Here is a 25,169-nt window from a genome sequence, read left to right on the forward strand (position 1 = left end):
CATGTTGGGGGTGGTTTAGAAACCCGGTGCAGTGGAAACTCTCTGTTACCTCTGAAGGTTCTACTAATAAGGACTCCCAGTAATGGGGGATAGGGAGTCTCAACTGATCGTCTCTTGTCACCAAATGAGGCTTCCAGTACTGGAATTGGGTTGCATTCAATAGAGTTCTTGGCCAAGAGGGGGCCCATAGAAATTTCCTAACAGCACAGGCTGTTGCTAAGACAAAAGGTTGCTTTCTGCAAACTGACAGCAGGTCCCCAATGCCAAGGACAACACCCACACAATTCACTGAACAGACAGAAGTCGAGTTGGTGCCTACATGGAGCTCTCAGCCCTATGTTCTAGTCTTTGAAGTGTGAATGTCCTCGGCAGGCTACTGGGAGAGAAAGATGGAAACCAACCCAGCCACAAAACCTTTATCTACAGTCTGTCTGCAAAATATGCTAGGGCAATGGTGACTCAGAACTTGTGGCCACCTAAGGCCCACTCCATGAGAAGGAACCCACATTCAACACTGCTTGGGTAACCAAGAACCAGAGACCAGCGAGCCGAGAAATCTAAGGTAAAATCAAGCACAACTGGTCTTTAAAAAAGAGGGAAGTCGATAAATGGTTCCTAATGATATTCTGCTATACTCATAGATCAGTAACCTATCCACTCCTCCTCAGAGAGGCTTCCATGGGCAGCAGATGTAGAGACACACAGCCAGACATTATGCTAAGGGGAAGAGAGAGAGAGAGAGAGAGAGAGAGAGAGAGAGAAGAGACTAAATTGGAGGTCTCCATCAAATTCCTTCCCTCAGAGCTCGGAATCCCATAGAAAAGGAGGCAGAATATTGTAAGAGCCAAAGAGGATGGAGGGCACCAGGAGAACACGGCCCTCTAAATCAACCTTAGATTTACAATAGCAGGGCACCTGTGAGCTCACAGAGAGTGAAGCAGCAGGTGCAGGGCCTACATGGAGCTACACCAGGTCATGTGTGTGTGTGTGTGTGTGTGTGTGTGTGTGTGTGTGTGTGTAAAGCTATTAGCTCAATATTTTTATGAGAATCCTGATTATGAGAACAAGTGGGTCTCTGGCTCTTGTGCCTGCTCTTGGGACTCTTTTCCTCCAGTTGGGTTGCCATGTCAAACTTTAATATGATAGTTTTTGCTTCATCTGATTATATTTTATTTTGTCATGTTAAAAAGCATGAGTATCTAGTGCTAACAGTGACTGGAACAGACAACATTCCTGAGCACATCCATGAAATATGGGTGTTTTTCTTTGAGGTTTTGTTTGTTTCCTGTATATGTTAGGGTAGTGGAACTAATTATACTGATGCTTCCCAATGAAGAACAATGGGGAAAACAAGCATTACAGATAGTTCAAAGAAGGGCCAGCGAGATGGTAAGGGTGCTTGCCACCAAACCTGATGACCTGCATTCAATTCCTCAAACACATACACACACACACACACACACACACACACACACACAGGCGTGTGCACATACACACACACAGACACACAAACATGCACACATGCACGCACGTGCACACATGCACACACATATACACAGAGACATGCACGCGCATGCACACACACACACACACACACACACACACACTCCAAAGCAGAGAGAAGGAGAGCAAGAACTAGAGGTAGAACCAACCTCCATGCGTCATGCATCCCCCGGTCCTGGCACCGTCTAAGTGAAGAATTTCTTGGCTAATAGTTGTGGTGGTGACCATATGTGCTGAGCCTGACTCCTGAGCTACTTCTTGGATGTTAGCTGTGGATGGGCTATGCATGCTGAGCCCAGCTCCTCGGCTACCACCACAGGACTAAGAGGCGAACATGCCTTTCAAAAGGAAACACACTTTTATTTCCCGAGGGCCCTCTAATCAAGGCAGAAAGCTATTACTTGATCGCATAATTAACCTTAGGAATAGAAGTGTAAACAGCACAATTCATGAAGCTGTTAATTGGTCCTCCCTGCTACCAATATTAGCCCAAGTTGATCTGTTGTTCTCCTCTGCTGAGTATCGTAAGCTGCAAGTGTTCTCATTTGGGTTTCTCCAGCACAGCCAAGAGGGCAAAGAGGAAAGCACCGTATTTCCTGTGGTCTGAGATACGGTGTAGATACACGCTATTTGTTTCTCCTGGAGGAAGGCCGCCATTGGGTATATTTGGACCCGGCTCCAGTCTGCCCTTCTGTGTACTCAGTGCCATGGGTCCCTGGATGCAGGAGAGCAGACCCCTCAGCAGCAGAAACATAAACCAGCTGGAAACGCTCATGTGCAGCCATGCCGCCCAGACGTGGAATCCCAGTCTCATTTAGAACTGATTTATTTGCAATGATTCCTTGACTGAGAGGAATTATTAGGGAGTGTGTAGGCTTGGGGCCTACAGGTGGAGTGCCTGTGTACATGCCTGTGTACGTGTGTATGTCTAAAACAAGGAGGTGCTTTGGGCTTTGGGGAGTACAGCACCAGAATCATTACGAGGTTGGTTGTTTTGGTTTTTTTTTGGGGGGGGTTGTTTTTTTAGATTTATTTTCCATACATTTAGGGGTGTGTGTGTGTGTGTGTGTGTGTACCAGTGCCATTGGGGTCCAGAAAAGGGGATCAGATCCCTTGGAACAAGCATTTGAGAGCCACGTGACATGGGTTCTAGCATCTGTCCTCATGACGATGGGCAGATGTCCTGCACTCCTGAGCCATCTCTCCAGGCCCATGAGTCTATGAAGTTTAAAGAATTGCACTTGGCCCAGGTGTGGTGGTGTACACCTATAATCTCAACACCGAAGACAGAGGCCTGGGTTCAAGGCCAACCTGGGAGATGTAGCAAGGCCTCAAAAAATAGAAGGAAGGGACAGAGGGAGGGGAGGAGTGAGGGTGAAGACGAGAAAAGAAAAGGGAAATAGTTGTATTCATAAAACAGGAGACAGAAATTCTAATACAAGACATGCCACAGCATCCCCTCCTTTTCCAGGAGGCACACCCATGTGGGAACCTGCGCCAGGGTCCAGAGGTGGCAAACAGCACTTAAGGGACACTTCCATTGAAACCCTGACTGTGGAACCTAGTCATTTAGTTAAGTTAGACCCTGAGACTCTAAGGGATGCTTTAGCTAAAAAATAAAAAAGCTGAGGTAGCAGCATGAGCCTTAATCTATTCACAGCTGCTTTAAAGACACAAGTGGCGAGCGAGCCCTTGCTGATACTTCAGGAAATGAAGAAGTCGCCTGCTTCAGCAAACAGCCAATTTCAGTTGATAAGTAATGGTTACAAGGTTCTACGAAACAGACAAAATTGCTTGTGGTCTGTCTTTGCTCTGAAACCCGAAGTCATCTAGCTGTGTAAAAGTCTACAGCACCGCGCAGAAAGCCACAGTGAAGCATGCCCAGAAGAAGAGCCAGTGGCTACAGGACTCACAAAACCACAGAGTGCAGACAGGCAATGTCTGTGGTTCCGGGGCTTTGGGGCAGTCTAGGGCGTGTTCAGAAGGATCAGGTGACAACTATCTGTCATTTAGACTTTGGGATTTGGCCTGTAGGGCTGGGCTGACCCCAGCTAGCCGTCTGCACTGGCCACCACACCCGAGGGCCACAGTGGCTCAGGGCTTCTAGAACCTTCAAGGAGACTAAGCCAGAGCATATGAATTCACTCAAGGGATGGCTGTGTCTGTGCTCTTGCAGATGGAAGGTCAGTGGTGGGCCCACGGTACCAATGTCAACCCACTCATTTCTCCTGCCACTTCCTGGGGACAAAATGCCTTTGTGAATTTGCTTTGAGGTGGTCACACAGCTGCTATAGACCCAGAGAACCCCTACCAACCCACTGCTTCTACTCTTCTACTCTGGCCTTGTGGAAATTTTGCCTTAGAGATTTTTGGGGGGAGGTGTAGGAGGGAGAGCAGCAGAGTTATAAAAGTAGATACTCTAAACTTAGCTTTCCAGAAAAAAAAAAATCAGTTCTTTACACCTTTGCCAAAACGTTCTTCCCGATAGAGAAAACACCTGAAGACTCTTGGCAGGGAAATTGGGGACTACGCACCACTGAAGAACTCACGGGGAGATGAGCTGGGGAGGAGGAGGGGTTCCCGTCCTTGAGGATCCTCTTCAGGAAAGGCACACAGCTGCCTATCTTTCTAAAGGTCCCCAAATCAATTTGGAATCTGAATCCAAAGCTCCAAGCCCATGGAAGTAAGCATTCCAACTCCTGACTTCTGATATGAATTCAACGTTAGATATTAATGATGTCTAATGATGATCAAAGATGGTCCATTCCTTCCTACTCGATTTATCAAGATCGTTAGTGTTTACATTCTCTGGCTTTGCACAGATGGTATGTTTTAGGGCTAATGAATGCACTGTGGCTTTTTTTTATCCTTTCTGAATTACCAGTTGCCTCAGTTTACCCACTGCATACCCTTTTCTGTGTCAGACCTTTCTGTTTTCTAATAACACCTGAGCTTCTGAGCTTGGAGACGTTTCTTTCGTACAATGGCGGATGATCTGTTGTTTTGAGTTTTCGGGACCTTTCTTTAGGGGCCCTCCAGACTCCCACTTCAACTGCTTCTTAAGTCCACCTATGCACCCACCTGCTATCCTAGAGTGCCCTTTGCTCCGCTTCTGAGTTGACATCTATTTTCTGCATGACACATTTTTTCTTTTAAAGTTGGTGTTCTATTGCTGTGAAGAGACACTGACCATAGCAGCTTTTACAAAGGGAAGCATTTAACTGGGCCAGCTTATGGTTCAGAGGTTTAGTCCATTATTGTCATGTGGGAAGCATGGTGGCACGTAGGTGGACGTGGTGCTGAGACTTCGACATCTGGATCCTCGGGCATCAGGAAGAAGAGTGAGTCACTGGGCCTGGCTTGGGCTTCTGAAACCTCAAATGACACTTCTTCCAACAGAGCCACACCAACTCTGACAAGATCACATATCCCTTTCAAATAACGCCACCCCCTATGAGCCTATACGGGCCATTTTCATCCAAACCAACACACACACACACACACACACACACACACACACGTTCTCAGCTCATGGTTTCTCTCATTGTTTGGTTGGACTATCCCTTTATCAGGAAACATTCCGAGCCATGGCTCTCTGGGTCATTCTATGTCTGAACATTTCTTTTCTCTCTCCCTCTCCCTTGAAATGCTTTGGCTAAGTGTTGAATCCTAGCTTGAAAATAAATCACCTATGTAAGTGTGAACGAAGGTCCCTGGCTGGCATCTACTGCTGTGATTGATAAGTCTAAAGTTTCAATCCTTCCTCTTCCTCCTCGTCTTTTTGCAGTGCTGGGGATGGATAAGCAGGGCTCTCAGAGATCAGCTGTGGCTTTCAGGTGCTTGGTGTCTGCCTTGTTCAAAGAACTGAAGCCATGCACAGGGATCGTGGAGTAGGGAAGGGTTTTCTTCGGAAGCACAGCAAAAGCTCAGAGTGGCTGTATCATGTAGGGGCTGCCCGTCCTGAGCAAGCACGAAGCTCAAGAGTACCTTTCTGGCTTCCAGGAGGAAGCAGTTAGCTGCTAGGGCCAGGGTATGGCTAGTTTTCTGTTTGATTGATAGGCTTAGGCTATGTAAGCCTTCCTCGCGGCATGTCTTCTTTTCCGTGATGCATCTGTTCTTATCATATGTATATCCAATCATGCATAAGATGTAAATTTGGGTTTATCCTTACACGCTTAGAAGACACAGCTTGCCTTACTGCACATGATCCTAACGAGTGTATTCTGAACTGGTGCCCTGCCTCAAATATCAGATGTTCCAGGGTGTGTTTAGTCATAGGAAAAGGGAGTTACTAGGGATTGCTAAGGAGCTATAGGTTGTAGAGACTAGTTACTTTATTTGGAGATGGGTTTGTGTGTTGCTTGATGCAGGTGTTGGGTTGTCCCAGGTAACTAAGTTATCCCTGTAAGCTCCCTGCTTCAGATGGAACCCAGGGCCTTGTGCAGTCTGGTAAGCACCCTATCGACCCAGTTATACCTCCAACGCCCTCAGTTCTCTTTTTAGCCCTATTTTTTTCTCTTTCAAAGGCACAGGGACTTCTCCCCAGCCCATGTGCTCCGCGATTTCGTAGTGATGGACCACAGTATGACAGACTCTCTCATTCATTTTTCAAAGGGGTCTCGGTGGTCCTGCCAATCAGCCTTCAATTTGGTTCATTTTCTTGTATTATTTTTGAATAATTCATTCTATCTTCTCTACTTTCTTTCCTGAAATTCCCACTATTCAGTCAGCATCCCAGATCAATCCTAATCTTTTGTATTTTCTCTTCTTTCATTTCCCCCCTTTAACTTTGAATTTTTTAGGTTTTACTTTAAAATGAAAATTCTTAAATTTTTTCCTCCACATTTTAGTTTCCGTGAGCTCTTCTAAAAGTTGCATTTTACTCCCCACCATATATAAGTGCAACGTTTTACACTGTGAGGAAAGTGTGGTTCTTTGTGTTTAAGATTTTGTATTATTTTAAACTTTGTATATGTGTCTGTGTAGGTGTATACACACACACACACAAACACACACACACACACACACACACACACACACACACAGAGTATAGGTGCCTACAGAGGCCAGAGGCATCAGACCCCTTAGAGCTGTAGTTCCAGACAATTGTGAGCCAATGTGGATGCTGAAAACTAAATCTGGTCCTCTGCAAGAGTAGTATATGCTCTTAACCACAGAGTCATCTCTCTTCATATTACAGTTCTTATCAAGGTTTATTTTATATGGTGTTTTTGGAGGGGGAATTATTCTCTGAGATTACAATCTTTTATCAAATGCTCAGTGATCCTATCATATTTTAGAGACAGACACTCAGAGACCAAAAAAGCTGGGCATAGTGGTACATGCTTTTCAACTCCCAAGTGGGCTGAGGTGGAAGTATCACAAGTTCAAGGACAGCCAGGGTTACTCTGACTCAGGCAAAATAATAAACACAAAGCAATAAATATGTGCCAACAGGAAGCTGTGTTGATTGGGTGGACCAACAGCTCTACCGAAGAACCCTGAAAGTGGCTAAGATAGAATTTGAACTCAATCATCTCTCATTCCTGCTGAAATAACAGTAACTGGCTGCTAACAGGTACTGAAGATTCACTGGGTTTGCACTTACCTTCTGCATGGCCTGGCCTCCTTTCACATCTAAGAACGCAGAAGCTTGCTGGTCCTCTGTTTGGATGACTGTTTTGGGCACACAAGTAGACCAGTAGCATCTATTTTTTAAAATTCTTATATAATTGAAGTCTCTAAGTTCTGTAGCAAGTCCCTTCCCCTGCCCAAGGACCTGAAAACAGACTTTCTTAAAAAGATTTTTACACTTATTGTGTAGGGGAGGGTTAGGGTATGCTAAAGTCAGAGGACAACCTGTGGCTTTTATCTTCCACCATGTGGGTCCCAGGGCTTTGATGACAAGCCCCCCTCACTGCTGACCCAGCTCACCTGCCCTAAAAGAGTGCTTGACTTTACCAACGCGATTTCCCCATTCTTCCCGTGGTTCCACTGTTGTGTGGCTCTCACAGAACAAATTCTTCCTTGGCAACTCTTGTTTTTGCAGTTGGGAAAGGTGAGGGGATTCCAGCTCGCAGCACTGGGAAACTAACACGGAGAGAACTTACAGTTAAGGCTCTTGGTTGTTTTTATGTCTTCCAAGTTGATAGGTCAAGAACGAGGATCACATTTTCTGGTATGGCATGTGTGTGAGTGTTTATTTATGTGCATATATATGATACACATATGTACACACACATATACACATACCCTCATGTTTGTAAGAAGGTTCTGAATAGACTATTTAAAGAATATTTAGTAAATCGAGGTGCATATTAACCCCAGCCCATAGAAGGTGAAAGCAAGGAGACTTTGTGAGTTCAAGGCTAGCCTGGACTACATAGAGTGTTTATTTCATGTCATTTAGGGCTGCACAGTGAGACCTTAAAAAAAAAAGTTGAGTCCCTGGAACCCAAGACAAGTTTTTTTCCCCCCTTCTATGTGTTCTTGACAATAAAATGAGATTATCTGTAATAACTGTTTCATTGTACAGGTTATTTCAAAATACTTAGAACCAAAGTGTACAGGGGCCACTAGCTACTAGAGTTATGGTCGTTGTTAGCTCTCAAACTTGAGACAAATGGCTGAGGTGCCAATTTAAAATATCAAAGCGGGCCCGGCTGCTAGGTTCTCCCTGTATCCCTCAGTCCCTACCTGTTGCAGGGTCCTTCTGGCTGTCTTCCAGTGCCCTAAACTCCTCCAGCCCAGGGGCAGGGCTGCCCTTCCCCCGGCTGCTCTTCCCTATTTAATCCAGCCATTTTGGCAACACTGGCCCTTTAGTCCTCCTGGTTCCAGGTTCCCTCTCTCCCTCTCTCCTTTTCTCGCGTGACCTGTCCCAGTCTGTGGGTCATGTCCACTCTGGACTCTCCCAGATACCTGTTCGTCTCCATCGTATCTTCAATTCATCTCCACCATGTCCACAGTAGCCATGTCCAACTTTTAATTTTTCCATTCATACAACTCTTCAATAACAACTACGTGTCAGGCGCTACACTAACTTGCCCTATATTGGGTCCTCTTGTCCTCATATTCCTCCCACTTACAGAGGAGGAGTCCGCTAAAAGAGATTGGCCTAGTTACCTAAGGGTAGCGAGTTGCTGGGAGTTGTAGTACTCCAGAGGAGCAGGGGTTGCAGGGAGTTGTAGTCCTCCTAGTGGGCAGAAGCCACACTGTAATGATATGCATTTCTGATACACATATCCGATGACTGCCTAGGTATCTCAGAAGGAAGGGACCCACATACTCAAGCCCTCTGAACTTTGTTGTATTGTTCTTATTTTAAATGCTCATTTTGAATCCAGTCTTGAGAAATCTTTTTACACTGGTAAGCATCAGCTCTTCCAAATCTGGATTGAATCTTTACCACAGGTGCTCTCAGTTGCGCCCTTACCTTTAAACACACAAGGCTCCCTTTGAGGTACATTTAAGCTAATCACCTCACTCTGTGGGGAGCGTCGTCAGACTGACGAACTTTTCCCGGTTACTATTTAGTATGAGGTGCACAGGATTTAATGGATTCTATGGCTGCAATGTGAATCTTAAGGTCTTCATAGCAACGTCCTTACACCAAGGGGTGCTTAGCTGTTTCTTTTACAAGCTGTGAACTTCCTGGGGAAAAGAGCAAATTGGTAATACGTTTTTGTGGCCTATTACAGTTGAACCTTCGATTTCCAAGAGTCCAAGTAATTTTTCCTTGCAGAACATGGCTGCTGGGGTGAAACAAAGTCCAGGGACGAACAGCAGAAGTAGGTTTCGCCACAAGACGTTCAGAAGGAGAGAAACATCTACTCAGTGGTTCCTTGTCCTTCCGGATCTTATGAAGAATCAGACCTGACACAGAAATGCTGCTATTTTTATCCTCAACTGCAAACTGGGAAGCTGTCAGGCTTCTGCGACATGGAGTCTAGGAGCTGGATCTGGAATTCATTCCTACCTCACACTTTGGAGAGAGGTGTGCGCTGGTGCCTCCTGCTCCCTTGAAGAACCTTTGAGATTACCTTTTGATAGTTTCCAGTGGCAAGACCTTCACTCTTTTGGGCCTCACTAGTACTGGGAGGCTAGTGAGACACACTGACTAGTCACAATGCTAGACCATGCTATGTTCGCTTACAATTCAAAGCAGTGACTAACGGAGCTGGGTGCAGGCCCTGTGGATCTACAGCATCTAGCTTGTAGGTGGTAGAAATCACCAAAATAAAAAATTATGCACCAACTTTTCAAACTGCCTTATGGTGACTTAGTGCAGGAATCCGGGAACATTGCATGAACAACCACCTCTCAGATCCAGTGGACAGCCATCCACCTCAGAGGACATGGGGCTCTCTTTGGTCACCAGGCCCTTTTGAAGCTTCCTGACTTTCGAGGCAGGCCTCTCCTGATCTACCTCCCGAGTACTGGGATCACATACAGGAGTCACCGAGATCAGTTCTTTCTTTGATGGGTGAAGAAGGAAAAGGAACAGGGGGAAATGATATGTCCACGCAGAAGAAATCCCTTTTCCAGTAGTCTCTGTGTATGTAAAGGTGCTTGTGTACATAATCTTCAAGGTTCAGGCAATGCCAAAGCAACCTGCCTCAGAAAGTCCTTACTCCACCTCATTCATGTCTTGGCAACACAAAGCCACTTCACCCTGCGAGTCACGACACGCGGCAGAACCGGATGCCCTGAGGTATGGCAGGTTAGATCCTTCATTGGCTGGCGAGCCTGAGAAAATACAGGCTGCAGGCAGGATCTTTACTGGGGATGAGGCATGACTAACAGAAGGAAAAGGACTGAAGCCATCTGAGAGGAATAATGACTGAGAAAGACTTCCCAACTCTTTCAATTTCCACGCAAGTGACCCAGAGGGCGGGAAGTGCAGCGGGCACCTACCTGTCCCAGCTAAGCAAGCGGCAGGGGCAAGGCCGCTAGGCAGGCTCTCAGATGACTCCCGCTCTTCTGGAGCCCTTATTTCACCAGGTACACTAGGCGACTTAGGGAGAAGCGTCTAGAAAAGCCTGCCGTGGCTGCGGCTGGGAAGCTACCGGCAACTCCGCATCCACTGGAGACAGGCTCCAAGGAGACTTCTTCTGCGACTGTTTGTATCCTCTGATTCATTCAAGGAAATGACATACTAAACTAGCTGGAGGACTGGGAAAATGGCCTACGACTGCTGATACAAACTAGATGTCAATTGCTTTTTGTGAAATTAAACAAATAGGTTGGAGCATGCATGTAGCCCTCCGGTAGGCGCTAGCTGTTGCCGGTTAATGACAGAGCCGAGGCAACTGAGTCTGTCCAGGGGCTTCCCAGTCAAAGTTATGAATACTTTCAGTAAGGAAAGGTACCCGGGTCCAGGATGCCCTTAGGCACATTCAACAGCGCTGGGCTCACTTCTGTCATAATCTGAGCATTAGTTTTTGTTATGATGACCGTTACAAAAATGTAGTTACATAAAAAGCAGCAACTTCCAGCAGAAGAGTTGATGACCCTTTACTTTTTAACTGCAGTAGCTCCTTAATTGCTTTAAAAAAAAAAGACTAACATTTTTATTTTTCAGGAACAAGAACAGGGTCTTATGTATCCCTAGCTGGGCTAGAACTTGCTAGAAATAAACTTGAACTTCTGATCCCGTTGTCTCAGCTTCTGGGATGTTAGGACTGCAGGAACCAGAGCCGGTTCCGCGGTGTCAGGGATGGGACCCAGGGCTTTGTGCATGCTGGGCAAGCAAGCACTCTGCAGCCTCAGACAGTATGCATGCCTAGAATACTTAACGCCTGGGCAGACACAAAATCACTGTTTGGGACTTATTATTATTCTATTATTATTAGTATTTCATTTTTGTAAGATGGCAGACTCTGTGACTCCACTTAAAATAATATAAGTTGGTGTGAGAGAATGTATACACATATATAAATATAAATTCTACATATATACCTATGCCTTATATACCTGAATGAGCTGCAAAACAATTATCAAATACAAAACATTACAACGACCTGGTTCTGTATCTCTAAAACTCTATTTACTATTGTGTGTGTATGATGGGGGTGGGGGTGGCATTCACACCACAGGATCGTGTGGAAGTCAAAGATCACTTTTGGGGGAGCTGGTTTTCTCCTCCTGTCATGGTCCTGGGGACAGACCTCGGGGAACCACGCCTGTGCATGAAGCTACCTTGTCATCCTAGAGAACATTCAATAGTAGTTTCCTTTCACTGAGTTTGACCTACTGTGCTTTGCAACATCCTCACATTGAGTGAGGACAGATGAGGGGGAACCCTCAAAGATCTCGGAACTGACATCAGAGATGGGATGCCTATCTGCAAAATCGGTGAGCTTTTCTTTTTTGTCATGTTTTAAAGGTGGGTGTTTTCTTCAATTATATCAGTGTAGCCTTATTTAGGTGACCTTTTGAAAATATGACATCACTAATGTGGATAGCAGGCATGGTTCTGGGTTGAGTTCATCTTCTCAGAGATGCACTCACAGCCCTGTCCATCTGCACGGTGCCGGTACCATGGGACACTCCAGTCTGCACGGTGTTCGTACTGTGGGATACTCCAGTCTGCACTGCACCCGTACCGTGGGATTCTCTCGTCTGCACTGCGCCTGTACTGTGGGATACTCCAGCCTGCTCTGTGCCCGTACTATGAATTCTCTCGTCCGCACCGTGCCCGTCTGCACTGGGCCTGTACTATGGATTCTCTCGTCTGCACTGGGCCTGTACTGTGGATTCTCTCTTCTGCACTGCACCCGTACCGTGGATTCTCTCGTCTGCTCTGCGCCCCTACTGTGGATTCTCTTGTCTGCACCGTGCCCGTCTGCACTGGGCCTGTACTATGGATTCTCTTGTCTGCACCGGGCCCGTACTGTGGACTCTCTCGTCTGCACTGGGCCCGTACTGTGGATTCTCTCTTCTGCACTGCACCCGTACCGTGGATTCTCTCGTCTGCTCTGCGCCCCTACTGTGGATTCTCTTGTCTGCACCGTGCCCGTCTGCACTAGGCCTGTACTATGAATTCTCTTGTCTGCACCGGGCCCGTACTGTGGACTCTCTCGTCTGCACTGGGCCCGTACTGTGGATTCTCTCGTCTGCACTGTCCCCCTCCCTATTGCTCTTATCGTGGAGTTTGCCGAGGCCTAGTAAACCAGAGTTTTAAGAACAGCGTGTAAAGCCAGTGCCTTTCCATGCTCAGGGTCGCGTTTGACAGACTCCTGGCCCTACTCCCTTGGCGAAACTCAGTCTTTGAGCAAGTCGGGCCTATGGCTCTGAGAGTCTTGTTCTCTAGGAGGAAGGACTCCATTTTGATTTGAGACTGGTTGAGATAAACACACACACACACACACACACACACACACACACACACACACACAGCATGTCCCTCCCACACCTTGCTTTAGTTTGCTAGAGTTTCACTAAAGGCAGCAGGAACGGGGTTTTTGAACAGGGGCTGGGCAGAGCCATCACACACATCACCTACACAGCCACAGCCGCAGCCGCAGCTCTCAGGTCCACTGCTGAGGTGCGGAAGGAAGGAAGGAACCAGAAGCCATGTTTATACGCCCAAAGCACGGTGGCTTGGCCTCTTTTCTATGTTGCTACAATGAAGGCAATGCTAAGAAGCCAAAACCCGACTATTAAAGTATTAGACAAACACCGTATGTTTATAATGAAACAGTATTATCTAGGTGGAAGAAACAGGCGCAATAACATGAAAAAACACATTTTATTGCACTTAAGTTATAAGAAAATAAAATTTCTAAGTGAATCAAACCATAGACACAATCCCTTTAAAGGTTGTTTTCCTCCATCACGCCAGGGTGTTACATAACTAAAATTAACCAACTTGAATCTGATTGTTTAAAATCAGACTATAAATAAAACAAACAAAAAAATAAACAGGAGGAGGAGGAAAAAAAAGACTGCCTAGGATACAGTGTTAACCACTTTCACAGTTCAGCTTGAGTTACGGCTCCTGGTGAATGAGGCAGACGACCTGACTCCGCTTGCTCGCCGCGCTGGTCTGCGTGGACGCCATCACTACAGCGCGGGTGTTCCTCTCGCGTCGGTTACTCAGAGCAGTGAAACTGTAACAGTTGTTTTCCCGAATACTGTAAGATGCTACGACGGACCAGCAACTTCCTTTATTCTGTATTCTATATATCTTTAAAATATCTTGTCAGTTTTACTATGTACGTTCATCCATTCACCACAGCCCTCAACAAAGAAGTTTCTCCGCAGAACAGGCACCTCAGGCTCTGTCCCAAGGAATGTGTTTTAATTTTTGCCCAGATAAAAGAAAATAAGCTTTGCACACACTCTCGAGTCTTTATTTGCAGGCAAACTTCACTCTTCAGTATCTGAAACTTCTCCATTCACAGCCTCTTAGAGGCACAGATGGCTCAAGTTTCAGTGGCAAAAAGTCTTTTTCTCTGTAACCAAACTAGAGCAAATTTGGAATTCAGTCTGGGACTAAAACGTCACAGCAGAAAAAAAATAAAAAAAAATAATTTGTTTTTTCTTTCTTTCTTTCATTTAGCAGCATAAATAAGTTTGGCCACTGGGAGTACAGTACAGGGCGGGACAACGATCCCACATGTGGAGACCTACTTCTAGCACCAGCGTCGAGAACTACACCCATCTCAGGACTCGGAACCAGGACAACGCGCCACCTTTAGCGACATGCGCACTGAAGAGGGGATATGGAAGCAACAGTAGATAGATTAACAGAGGCTAATACTGTGATTGATTGACATTGGCAATGGCTGGCAAAAAACAAAACAAAGAAAAAAAAACAACAAAAAATGGAAAAGAAAAGAACAAGAAAGCTTCATGGAAACTGTACAAAAGCAATTCACAGTAATCTCTTTCCGCTTCCCACTTCAGAAACACGACTTGGCTGCAGAAGCTCTGATGACACGCGTGTGGATGTCACCGCCACGCCTTTCGAGGTGACGGCAACAACGTCTTGGTGAGGCTCTGCCCAATGACCACTGGAGAAGAAAATGAGGAATAATTGCACCTGGTTGGTTTATAGTCTCGCTTTGCGAAGCTGCCCCTCATCAGAAGTGAAGCTTCAGGTGATGCGCCGCCGCCTCCCTTAGTTACGGCTCTGTCTCTTCAGCCTTTCTCACCGTCTCGTCTGTAGGTCTTTGCAATCTGTTGCCCCAAACCAACATCCTGCACCACTGAGTACAAGGGATTTTTTTCCTTTTCTTTTTTTTTTCTCTTTTTTTCTTTTCTGTTTTTTTTCTTTTTTTTTGTTTTTTTGTTTTTTGTTTTTGTTTTTTTTTTTTTTTGCGCAGGGGGAGGGCAGGAGTATATTGTCTATGGAGTTGGACAAGACTCATCTTGTCTGCTCTTCATTTCAGGTCCACATCGAAGTCCAGCACCAAGAGCTTGGTTTCTTCAGTCCCATTCCGACTGCCAACTGCACACACCAGCTTTGTGTTGGAGGCTCTGATCCGCCACACAACTCCCCCGCTCCCCCCACTCTCCAATGTGACTAGGTTTCGAATAAATTCACCCGTTTTCAAGTCCCAGAGTTTTACAGTTCCATCATCTGAGCTGGTAATTACGAAGTTCTTGTTGAACTGTAAACAGGTCACGGCACTCTGGTGCTTGTTGGGACCTGGGCAAAAGCACAGGGACTGAATTACCAGTCAGAACACACGAGAAACCCAACAGTTATAAAGCTGCGCATTTAGAAACCTTGCTGTAGTTTAGAAGCTCTGGTAGCTATTTGCGGCGGAAGCCCCAACGCTCACGGCCTGTCTCCTGCAAGCCTGGCGAGCCACCAGACACACGTTGTTCTCCGGGCTATGACACAAGCAATGCTGCGTCACACATTCTACAGCTGGAAGCACGAGTGTGACAGATCTGTCAGTCCCTCCACCACTCTGCACAGACCAGTAAAGGAGAAAAAAGAACTACACTACCCCCACATCCCAGGAACAGTCACGATGTGATGCCCTCCAGATGGGCTCACTGAAAACAAACCAACCTTCTAAGCACGGCGTCTAAATATAAAAAAGCGAATCATGAAGAATTCAGTGGTGCTGTGCCTCCAAATCAACTTTCTCATGTGTTTCTTTACCTCGGGGGTAACCATTACTCCTTCCCATCCCAACTAAAGCAGTTGGCTAAGTGGAGGCCAAAGTAATTTCCTATCATTCAAAATATAATGATCAGACAAAAAGAAGCATTGCTTCTGTGAGTCGGCCAAGTCTTTCTTCTCATTGTTAAGGTTAAATAGAGTCGACTGAACAGGCAGGAAATGAGTAAGAATTTTCACATTAAAGACACAATTGAGGCCATTTCTCAAGGTGGCCTGGTTCTGAAAGGCAAGCGTTTATAAAGTCATCAGGAATAAGTACTCTGCATGAGGTTAATCTCTGCTCTACACAGGTTCCCTCTTCAGCAGTGACGTTTCAGAAGGATACGGCTAAAGGAGGCCAACACTTACCCTGCAATGTTTGTAAACACTGTCCTGTTTTGATATCCCAGATTTTCACTGTAGAATCTGCATTCCCAGAGACAAGAATATTGTCCTTGAGTTCCATTCCACTTGTCAACGACTGGTGTCCTGTTAACGTGTGAATACAGTTCCCTGTCTCCACATCCCAGACTCGGATTGATGTATCGAGAGACCCACTCACCACATGGATGCCATCAAACTATAACAGACACAGCGTATTAGAACAGAAACATGGACTCTTTCCCTGTCAGCTAGCTGGGAGGGAGATACAGCAACATGTAAGGCCAGAACAAAGAGCGCGCTAGGGTAAACTCGCAGCTGGGCTGATGTGCACGCTATCATCGAGTCTACAGATCATGTCTCCAAAAACACTTCATAAATTCTCTTACAATTAAAAAAAAGGAAACAAAACTGAACAAAACTGCCCAATAACTTCAAAAAGAAAACGAAGCACCTGGAGTGAACAACATTCCCTTCCGACCACCTGGTCCCAGCTGAAAGCCACAACCTATGTATTCAAGTAAGAAAGCCGAGTTTGGTTTGCCCATAGGAAGCCAAAGCCACGCTCATCAGCACCCAAGGCAGGGGAAGGAAGGGCCAAGCAAACTTCTGTGATGCTCAAAAGTAAATTCCATTAAAAACTGTAATAAGAAGCTGTTTACAAGAACTTACTGCTAATTAGGAAATATCCCCAAAGATAACTATCTTAGTAGTCAGAAGAGGAGGCATTTTAGTAGCAAAAGCAAGCTACGCAGCCTCTCTTCTTCAGCTTCCCCAAACCACTAAAAAACCAATCCCCAGGAGGTATATATAATGCCCGGCTATACATTCTGAGATCATTCTCTACATTCTGAGTACACCACAGAGTACCAACAACAATGGCAACCAACTCCCTCCCCTTGGAAACCATCGACGTCTTTATCATATATTGACATTTCATTACTTGGGCAGTCTTATCAATTAGGAATCAAATGCCCTAAAAACAGCCATGTCAGCACTGGGATTCTGCTCTACTTGGGTAGCCACTGAGGGGCAAGTGCCCGGGAAGACAATCATGTAACAGGAAATATTTGAAGTGGAGAGCACTGCATTTCCAGAAATAAAGGTGGCCCACGTTTTCTGTCCAGTTACTTTAGATCTTGAAATATTATAATCTGTTAATAAACTCCAAGTTCATGTCTGAAGGGACACAACAGGTTAGTCAGCTCCTCTCTGCTCCACCAATGGCCCCGGAAAGCACAGGGTTTTCTGCAGAGAGGCTCACGGCCACTTTAGATGGGATGGAATCACAATTACACGGCCCATCAACTTCCAGCTAGCAAGGCAAAGGGGCAGCAGCTTTTGGCCAAATTAATCCTCAGCAAAGGAGTTTATTAAAATCCAAGTTATTCTCCTATGAGATTATCTAACTATTAATAATGTAACAAAATTTACAGCCCTGAAGTATCAGGTTTCAAGACAAACATTTGCATTTTAGAGAGAAAATGGATCACAGAAATTAAAACCATTAAAACAGTTAAATGCTTTGGAAATTTATGTTTTCTTCTTGCTAATAAGGTAGATCTAAACAGCAGAGCGTCGAGGTGATGGGAGAGACAGACTCCTTACCTGCAATGAGTAGACTCTGTTAGTGTGCCCCTGTAATGTGTGCAGGCAGGTCTCAGTCTCTGGATCCCACACCTTGACCATAAAATCATACGCTCCACTGACAACCCTCCTGCCGTCATACTGGACACAGCGGACTGCAGCTACGTGACCCATCAAGACGTGTAAACACTGGCCGGTCTCAATATCCCAGACCCTAAGAGTGGCATCTCGAGAACCACTAACAACTCTGCAGAGAGGGAACAGAAAACAAGGTATCAGAATTCTGACGAGCGTGAACGCACGTAGCTGGTGAAACAGTGCTCACTTCTCACATGAACAGAAACTTTTACTCTGCCTAGAACAGGAGCAACTGCAGCCTCCGATAAGCAAGCAGCTTTCCATACACAGCTCTCTTGATTACATGCGGCTCAGTCCTCGGTGCAGATCTAGTATTAATTTACAACAATTCAAAACTTCCTTTCTTTAGGATATTTGCCATTTCATTACATTTCAATTATGAACTCTACTACCTATTTCAGGAAGTAAAAATTTTCGATGATTATTTTTCACCAAAATACAATTTTAAAATTAATTTGGGACTCAGAAAACTATGGCTGTTTTCTTACACTCCCCACAGAGGGAAAAATCACTTTCAGACATGTGCACACAGCTGCTGACACAGACTTTGAAAGATGCTCCTACAGGAGTCACAGAGATGCCTTCAGAATACCTTTGGAAAACCACAGTGATGCAGTCACTGCTGGCTTGCTAACCAGGTGCCTTTATGGTCCCAAGAGAGAAAAGCCACATTTGAAAGAGCAGAATGATGAAGCGTGGAGAAATGAATGCAACCAAGAAGGAAATGCAAGGTCTCCTGAAACTCAGGCCTTAGATTCTAATTTCACAACACACTGTGCAAAGCAGGCTCAGAATAAAAGTAAAAAGGACCCCCCCTGTGCAGATCATGACTGTAGGGAGAGCCTACCTACCTACCAAAGCAGTTGTCAGTTAAAGAGAGCACCATGTGCAAAGCTTCAGGTCATCAGAGTAAGGACCCCTCTAGGATACATTCTTTCAGAGAAAGGGCCTTTTCTAAAGGCTGTGAATTCAAGGAATCCTCCTGTCTCCTTCCCAGTGCAAGGACTAGGAACATATATCACATCAGGCCAAAAGAATATTTTTTGACAAATGAAGTAGAAACACAATTTCTTAGCTGGCTGCAATGAAGATGTGTTAACAGAAGGACATGATTTCAGCAGCAGGGCGCTGCAGGTGAGAGAAAAAAGCACCAGCCAGGCAGAGGCGCTGGGCAGGAAAGGACAAGCAGACCAGGCATGGCTGCAACCACTTTGAAGGCGGAACTGAAAGTTCTCCCTTAATGTGGTGGGCAGCGGAAGAGCAGCAGCGCGATCCTAATGCCAGGGCTCTCTGTCAGCTGTGCAAAGGCAAAACCACATCTGAGAGCTCAACGGTGCAGACCACAGGCAATGAGAAAGTAAGTGAAAGCCGGGACCTCAGTATTTGTCTAGATCTAGAATGTGGTGGGTCACTCAAGGACACACAGGCTAGGAGTCCCAGTGACTGAATCTGTGGCTCTTGCACAGCATAAATTCGATTATTAAGAAAGAAAATGATTTTTTGTTTGAAGACAATGAATAATCAAATCAACACCAAGCAGAGCTTCAAGAAAAAAAGGTTGTACCATCATCAAATGAAGAAGGAAATTTTAAGACAAGCCTCCAACTTTACGCCAATATAACCTGGCTTTCCTAAATTAGGAACATTACTCTTTAATCACTAGTATCTACTTTAAGAGCCCATTAGTACTATATGAATTTCAATATCACAAGTGACAGAAGCAAAAGCCCCATCAGAATGGGGTTTCCTCTACCTTTTCTCATGCAGATGCATACACCGCACAGTGGAAGTGTGCCCATATAAAGTATGTATGCACTCTCCGGTCTCCGCGTTCCATACTTTGAGGGTCCGGTCAGTGGATCCACTGATGATGATATTGTCTCTCATCTGTGATGACCATACTCCACCCGTGTGTCCCACTAACGTTCTTAGGCACTGGAAAAACACTTCAGATGATTAATTTTAGGTAGAAATGAAAGCAAGGCAAAGAATATACTATCATCTCATTAAAAGCTGGAACAAGTCTTACTTATTCAACTTTATTAGAGCACTAGGAAACCATTCTGCCACCAATGCTGCATGACACCGTTATTACTGAATTATTTATTTGTAGTGATACAAGCTTAGACACACATCCACAATGAGGGACAGGTATGGAGAAAGCAAACATGATATGGAACATAAGATTAACATGATGGGGCTGGAGAGATGGCTCAGTGGCGAAGAGCATTGGCTGTCTTTCAGGGACCTGGGTTTGATTCCCAGCACCTAGTACCTCACAACCACCTACAACTCCAGGGCCAGGGAATCTGACGCCCTCTTCTGGCCTCCAAGGGCACCTGGCATGCACATGGTACACGTACATACATACATACACACACATACATACGTACGTACGTACATACAGGTAAACAGACACATAAAATAATAAAATGAAGTGAAAAAATTTAAAAAGAATCATATGATACAAAGCATAAGACACGGCAGAAAGCTATAAATAAATAAACAAACAAACAAACAAATAAATAAATAAATAAATAAAATGTAAGCAAGCTCAACCTCTCTAGCCCGGTCCCATGATTAAATAATATTAAAGCTGCAGCAGGGTGTTTCCCACGGAAGAGAACCAAGGCAAGACTGCCAAGAAAGTTGGGTGTGACCACATACCACAGTTCACCCATCTGCCTGCAGGCGGTAGTTAGGGGCTAGCCGTGCTACTCCAGACGTGTAAAGACAGACACCGAGACTCTGAGATAAGCCCCAAACTAATATTATATCCTGGAAACATGTAGCTACTTTTGAAATTTTTAACATCTGCTTTGAGTATTTTTAAGATTCTTGTCCAAGGAACAACACAGCAAAAGATATTTTTAAAAACAGATTTTTCTCATACTTTCTTCTGTTAACTCTTAAATAAATGATTACTTAATTCATAAAAACATTCTCTTTTGGACAGATAGAGTCAATATGCACTAGAGACTCCTAAGGAATGCTACCTAAAATACAGCCACTGCTTGGGCTACCTGGCTTCATGTCCTTACCATTCACATCTGAGACAACTTCCGATTAGCAGGATCTTCCTGATTCCTAGATTACAGACAGCTCAGCCACAGAGCAGTTATAAGGACATTACAAATCCCTCAGCCATGTTTTGGAAGGCGTTAGGGAGCAATGATTCTGACTCACATGGGCAAGGTGAGAAGAAGTGCGTCTGAGAAGTCTCAGACCATCTAAGCGACAAAGACGGCAAACAGGTAGCAGTCCTAACGGAGGATATCAACAGCTGAGGATCAGACCCCTTCACTGTGACTGCAAACACAAAATGACGACCTGAGAAAACACGGAAAGAAGGGAACTTACCTTGCCCGTGACTGCTGACCAAACTTTTAAGGTGTTGTCATCAGAACCACTAACTATGCGGTTACCACAGAACTGCAGGCATGTGATGACATGATCATCATGTCCTTTCAGCACCTATGAGAAAAACACACACATCGCATTTATGTTATTACATCACAGTCTTTAAAATACAGTGAAGTGCTGCAGAGAAGGCTTGGATACACAGGACCTGGGGCCAAGTCCCCAGAACTCTCCCGCACAGGCCTATAACACTGAACTGGAGAGAGGAGAAGAGCTGGGCTTATGAAATTTATATACAATACACAGCACAGCCTGGGTCACCAAGTGAGTTCCACCCAGGCAAACCTCAGCTCAAAATTAAAACACAAGGAAAAGAGGAGGGAGAGGACTGGGCTCTGGGTTCAACTTTTAACACTGCAAAAAAGTAAAACACCTAGAAACAGAGGAATAATAAATAACAGATTTTTCAACCTAAAATTACACCAGGGCACGCTGGTATATAAAACAATGCCTCCCCAAATTGGCTAATTTTAAAGTATATGAATTGAGGAGTTCTACCATTTATACATCTGCAATAATATTATAAGATAGAAAATGAGACTTTTGCTTCAAATTATAAAAGCCAAAAATAAAAAAAAAAACCAGAAAAATCCACAACACCCCAAACTGTTATTTCTAAAAAGTAATAACAATAACAATGTTGTGCAGAGTGGTCTAGACCAAATTCATGTCCTCTCAACTCATCTTTGTTGGAAGAGACTTTCTTGAAGCAAGTTCTCATACCATAAAACAGGCTGACCTAGAACTTAGTGTCTTCCCAGGTTGGCCTTAAACTCACAGCTATCCTCCAGCCTCCAATTCTTGAGTACAAGCATGAGCCACCATGCCTGGATCAACTCATCTTTGATTTCAATAAAATTATCAGATTAAAGAAACCAGAAATAAAAGAACATTGTTAGATACACTTTGAGTTAATTCTAAAACAGAGCCAGCTTTCTTTTCACAAGGCGTCAAGTTCTACTTTAGGCACAAGAGACGAGTTTGACCAGGCATTCCCACTGATGAAAGATTTCTGTTAGCATGTGAAGAGCTACCTTGGGAGATTTGAGTTCTCCTCGTCTCCAGTTGGTGTCAATTCTGTGCTGTCTGATGTATGCACTCTTCCACGGGCTGTGTATAAAACCTGGCTTTATTATTTTTCTTCTCTTGATGTGCAATGGCTCATCAATTCCTAATGCATCAAAGAGTTTAAGAGAATAATTCCTTTCGTCAATAATAAAAATGACACATTATATACAGATCTTGTTTTTTCTCTTAGCACCGATGAGGTAGAGACCCCTAACCTCCAACACTGCTCTAGGCAGCAGCGAGTCTGCAATGGGTACGGCAATTCTGATTCATTGCCTCTTCTCCTCACAGAGATGGGAAGGGATGTGTACTGCTTGTCTGGATGCAGAACGGCAGCACTGCTGTGGAAATCAGCACAGTGACTCCACAAAAACACAATAGCACAGAGGATATAGGACTTTCACTTCTGCATGTGTGCTCAAAAGTACTAACAGGAGAGATGTGAACAGGTATCTAGACACCATGCTCATACCGATGTTATTCAGTTAGCCAAGAGCAGGAAGCAGTCCAGGCATCTGTCCAAAACACCAAATGCAGCAGTACACACAATGGAATGCTGCTCGACCTGACAAAGGACACGTGGATACAGGGATGCATGCTGGGACATGAACCTTTAAGACATTAGTGAATGAGGAAATTACGAAGGGATAAACACCGCACAATCTTACAGCAAACTCACAGAGATAGAGCATGTAGGAGACAGGAAGGAAGGAGTGGGGGAATATCACTGGATCATATGCAGCGAAAAGACTTAACTGAGACTGGCCTAACACTCACTATGGAGACCAAGATGGCCTCCAGCTTTCAGTAATCCTCACTCTGTCCAAGTAGTATGATTACAGACGCACATCATTACCTCAGGCTGTTTGCACATGTATGTATGTATGTATGTATGTATGTATGTCCTGGAACTTGCTATGTAGACCAAGCTGTTCAGAATCATTTTTAGCAAACGCAGTAAAAAGACATTTAAAAATGATTCTGAAGCTGGGCATAGCAGTACACACCTTTAAACCCAGTACCCAGGAGGCAGAGGAAGGCGGGTCTCCACTAGTTCAAGGCCAGCCTGGTCTACCTTACCTTGCGATTTCCTAGATAGCCAGGGCTATAGCCAGGGCTATAGAGACCCTATCTCAAGGAAGAAACAAAAGGTTCTGAGAAAGAAGGCAAAATTAACACTAGTTTACATATGAAGATGCTTGAGAAAGAAGATTTTCCTGACTAACCCAAGAGCAGCTAGAGGCTGACTGTGGGACCAGGCTTAGCAAGGAGCACCTGAGGTCTTCCTAGGCCTCTCTAATGAGCGGTGCTCTCCAGCCGGCCAGAGCCGCATCATCTACAGAGTGCAGCCCACCAGTTTCTTCTCCTGTAACATTTTGCTTCTCAGAAACAATTTTTTTTTTCAAAATGATTATTTTTCTAGGTGCCTACCTGCGAAACAAGGTCTCCCCTTTGATCAATATGGAGGAGACTTAACCCCTTCCTTAAAAAGGGGGTTCAAACCAAACCAAACTATGCTGCAAGAATCTAAGACCCATGTCAGGAGGAAGATGTCAAACTGTCCAATCTCCCCAGCATTTATGAACGTTCAGCTCACAGGAGGTGTCCCACTAAGAATCTATGGGAGGGGTGGGTAAATCCTCAATTATTTGGGAATTAATCGCTTGAAATCAGGTGGACTCCTTCACTTTGGGATCAAGGACATGAATGGACGCAGACTCACTCTGCCAGCGATTGATTCTCCCTGCACGGGAAAGTTATTTTGTTGACTTGCTTCCAGAATCCTTTGCTGCTGCAGTAGAAACACATTCTCTATGTGATTTTGAACCTTACCCTCTTCTTTACATTTTTCTCTCCAGAGAAGGTTGTCCTCAGCCAAAATTCTCCAGTATCGACAAGTCTGAGCCGCTTGCAGCAGGTCTTTGGGTTCCAGGAATGAAAGTACATAGAGTGCCAGCTGTGGAAAAGGAAACGAGGATGGCATACTCCCACGTCAGAAAATGACAGAAACAAAGGTGCTACTCTCCACGCGACGCACATTTCCCTAGGACTGCTGTATATTGGTAGACTGAGCAGATCAAGGAGAACAGTATTTTAAGAGCAAAGAGAACGCTCGTTAATCTCGTATTAGGGATCTGAGGCTTTATTCTAGACGACCTGTGCTTGTACTGGTATTTGCTCACAGTGAGAACAATGCCAATGACCACAGGTTTCTCGTGTGATTAGCCTACATGGTGATAGAGAAAGGCTTGAGATCTGCTCACACCAATTATTAGAAAAATACTAGTACATTATGCCAATATGGTAATAATATTTTAAACAATACATTCTTGCTGATAACACAAACTTCCCTAAGGGTTTAGATCTATGCCATTATTCTTCCACATATGCAATAAAGCATTTTTTCAAATGAAGAATCTTTCCTCCAAGTAGTTGAAAAAAAGAAAACATGATATGCTACGCCAGGTTCTCTTTCTAACTTCTCTTCTCTCTTTCCTTCAGCAGTCTTTGAAAGAACATGGAAGCCAAGAGAACCTTTTGGGGCTTACCTTTTATTAACAATCTGTGCTTACTTCTTAAATGCTAAAACATTCTCAGGTTTTGGGGTGTGGTGACGGCTCAGTTGGTAATGTTTCGTGTACAACCATGAAGATAAGGGTTTGGACCCCAACACTTGGAAAAGACAGGCATGGTGGTGGCAACTATAAGCCGGGGGACAGACAGGAGCTCACTGGCTGGTCCACATGAGTGAGTAAGCTCTGGATTCAGCGAGAGACCACGACTCTGACTAACAGTAACGTGGGAGCAACTGAGGAGCACAGCTCTGGCCTCCACATGCACATGTGTGCACACCTGCATGTATTTAACTATTTGAACACATACACACACCACACATATACATAACAACCCCACAGAGATTCTCAAATTCTACTGATTTGAGGTCAGGAAGTTT

At 44.8% G+C, this 25,169-nt stretch overlaps 1 protein-coding gene across 3 annotated transcripts in view; it reads right to left on the minus strand.

The window, feature by feature from the left end:
• Window positions 1-13,237: 13,237 nt before the first annotated feature.
• Window positions 13,238-25,169, minus strand: part of Fbxw7 (F-box and WD repeat domain containing 7) — a 141,256-nt gene continuing 129,324 nt past the window's right edge. For all 3 annotated transcript variants that reach the window (XM_041658966.1, XM_041658967.1, XM_041658968.1), the window contains 7 exons: window positions 24,050-24,173; window positions 22,183-22,319; window positions 21,089-21,202; window positions 19,482-19,663; window positions 17,612-17,837; window positions 15,992-16,202; window positions 13,238-15,157 (listed from right to left, as the gene is read on the minus strand). In XM_041658966.1, the coding sequence (XP_041514900.1) occupies window positions 14,889-15,157; window positions 15,992-16,202; window positions 17,612-17,837; window positions 19,482-19,663; window positions 21,089-21,202; window positions 22,183-22,319; window positions 24,050-24,173 (1,263 nt within the window). In that variant the 3' untranslated portion in view covers window positions 13,238-14,888. The remainder of the gene's footprint in view (window positions 15,158-15,991; window positions 16,203-17,611; window positions 17,838-19,481; window positions 19,664-21,088; window positions 21,203-22,182; window positions 22,320-24,049; window positions 24,174-25,169) is intronic.

Source organism: Microtus oregoni, unplaced genomic scaffold (genome assembly GCF_018167655.1).
Source record: "Microtus oregoni isolate MIOR12 unplaced genomic scaffold, Mior012 000010F_ref0000083, whole genome shotgun sequence".
NCBI lineage: Eukaryota > Metazoa > Chordata > Mammalia > Rodentia > Cricetidae > Microtus > Microtus oregoni.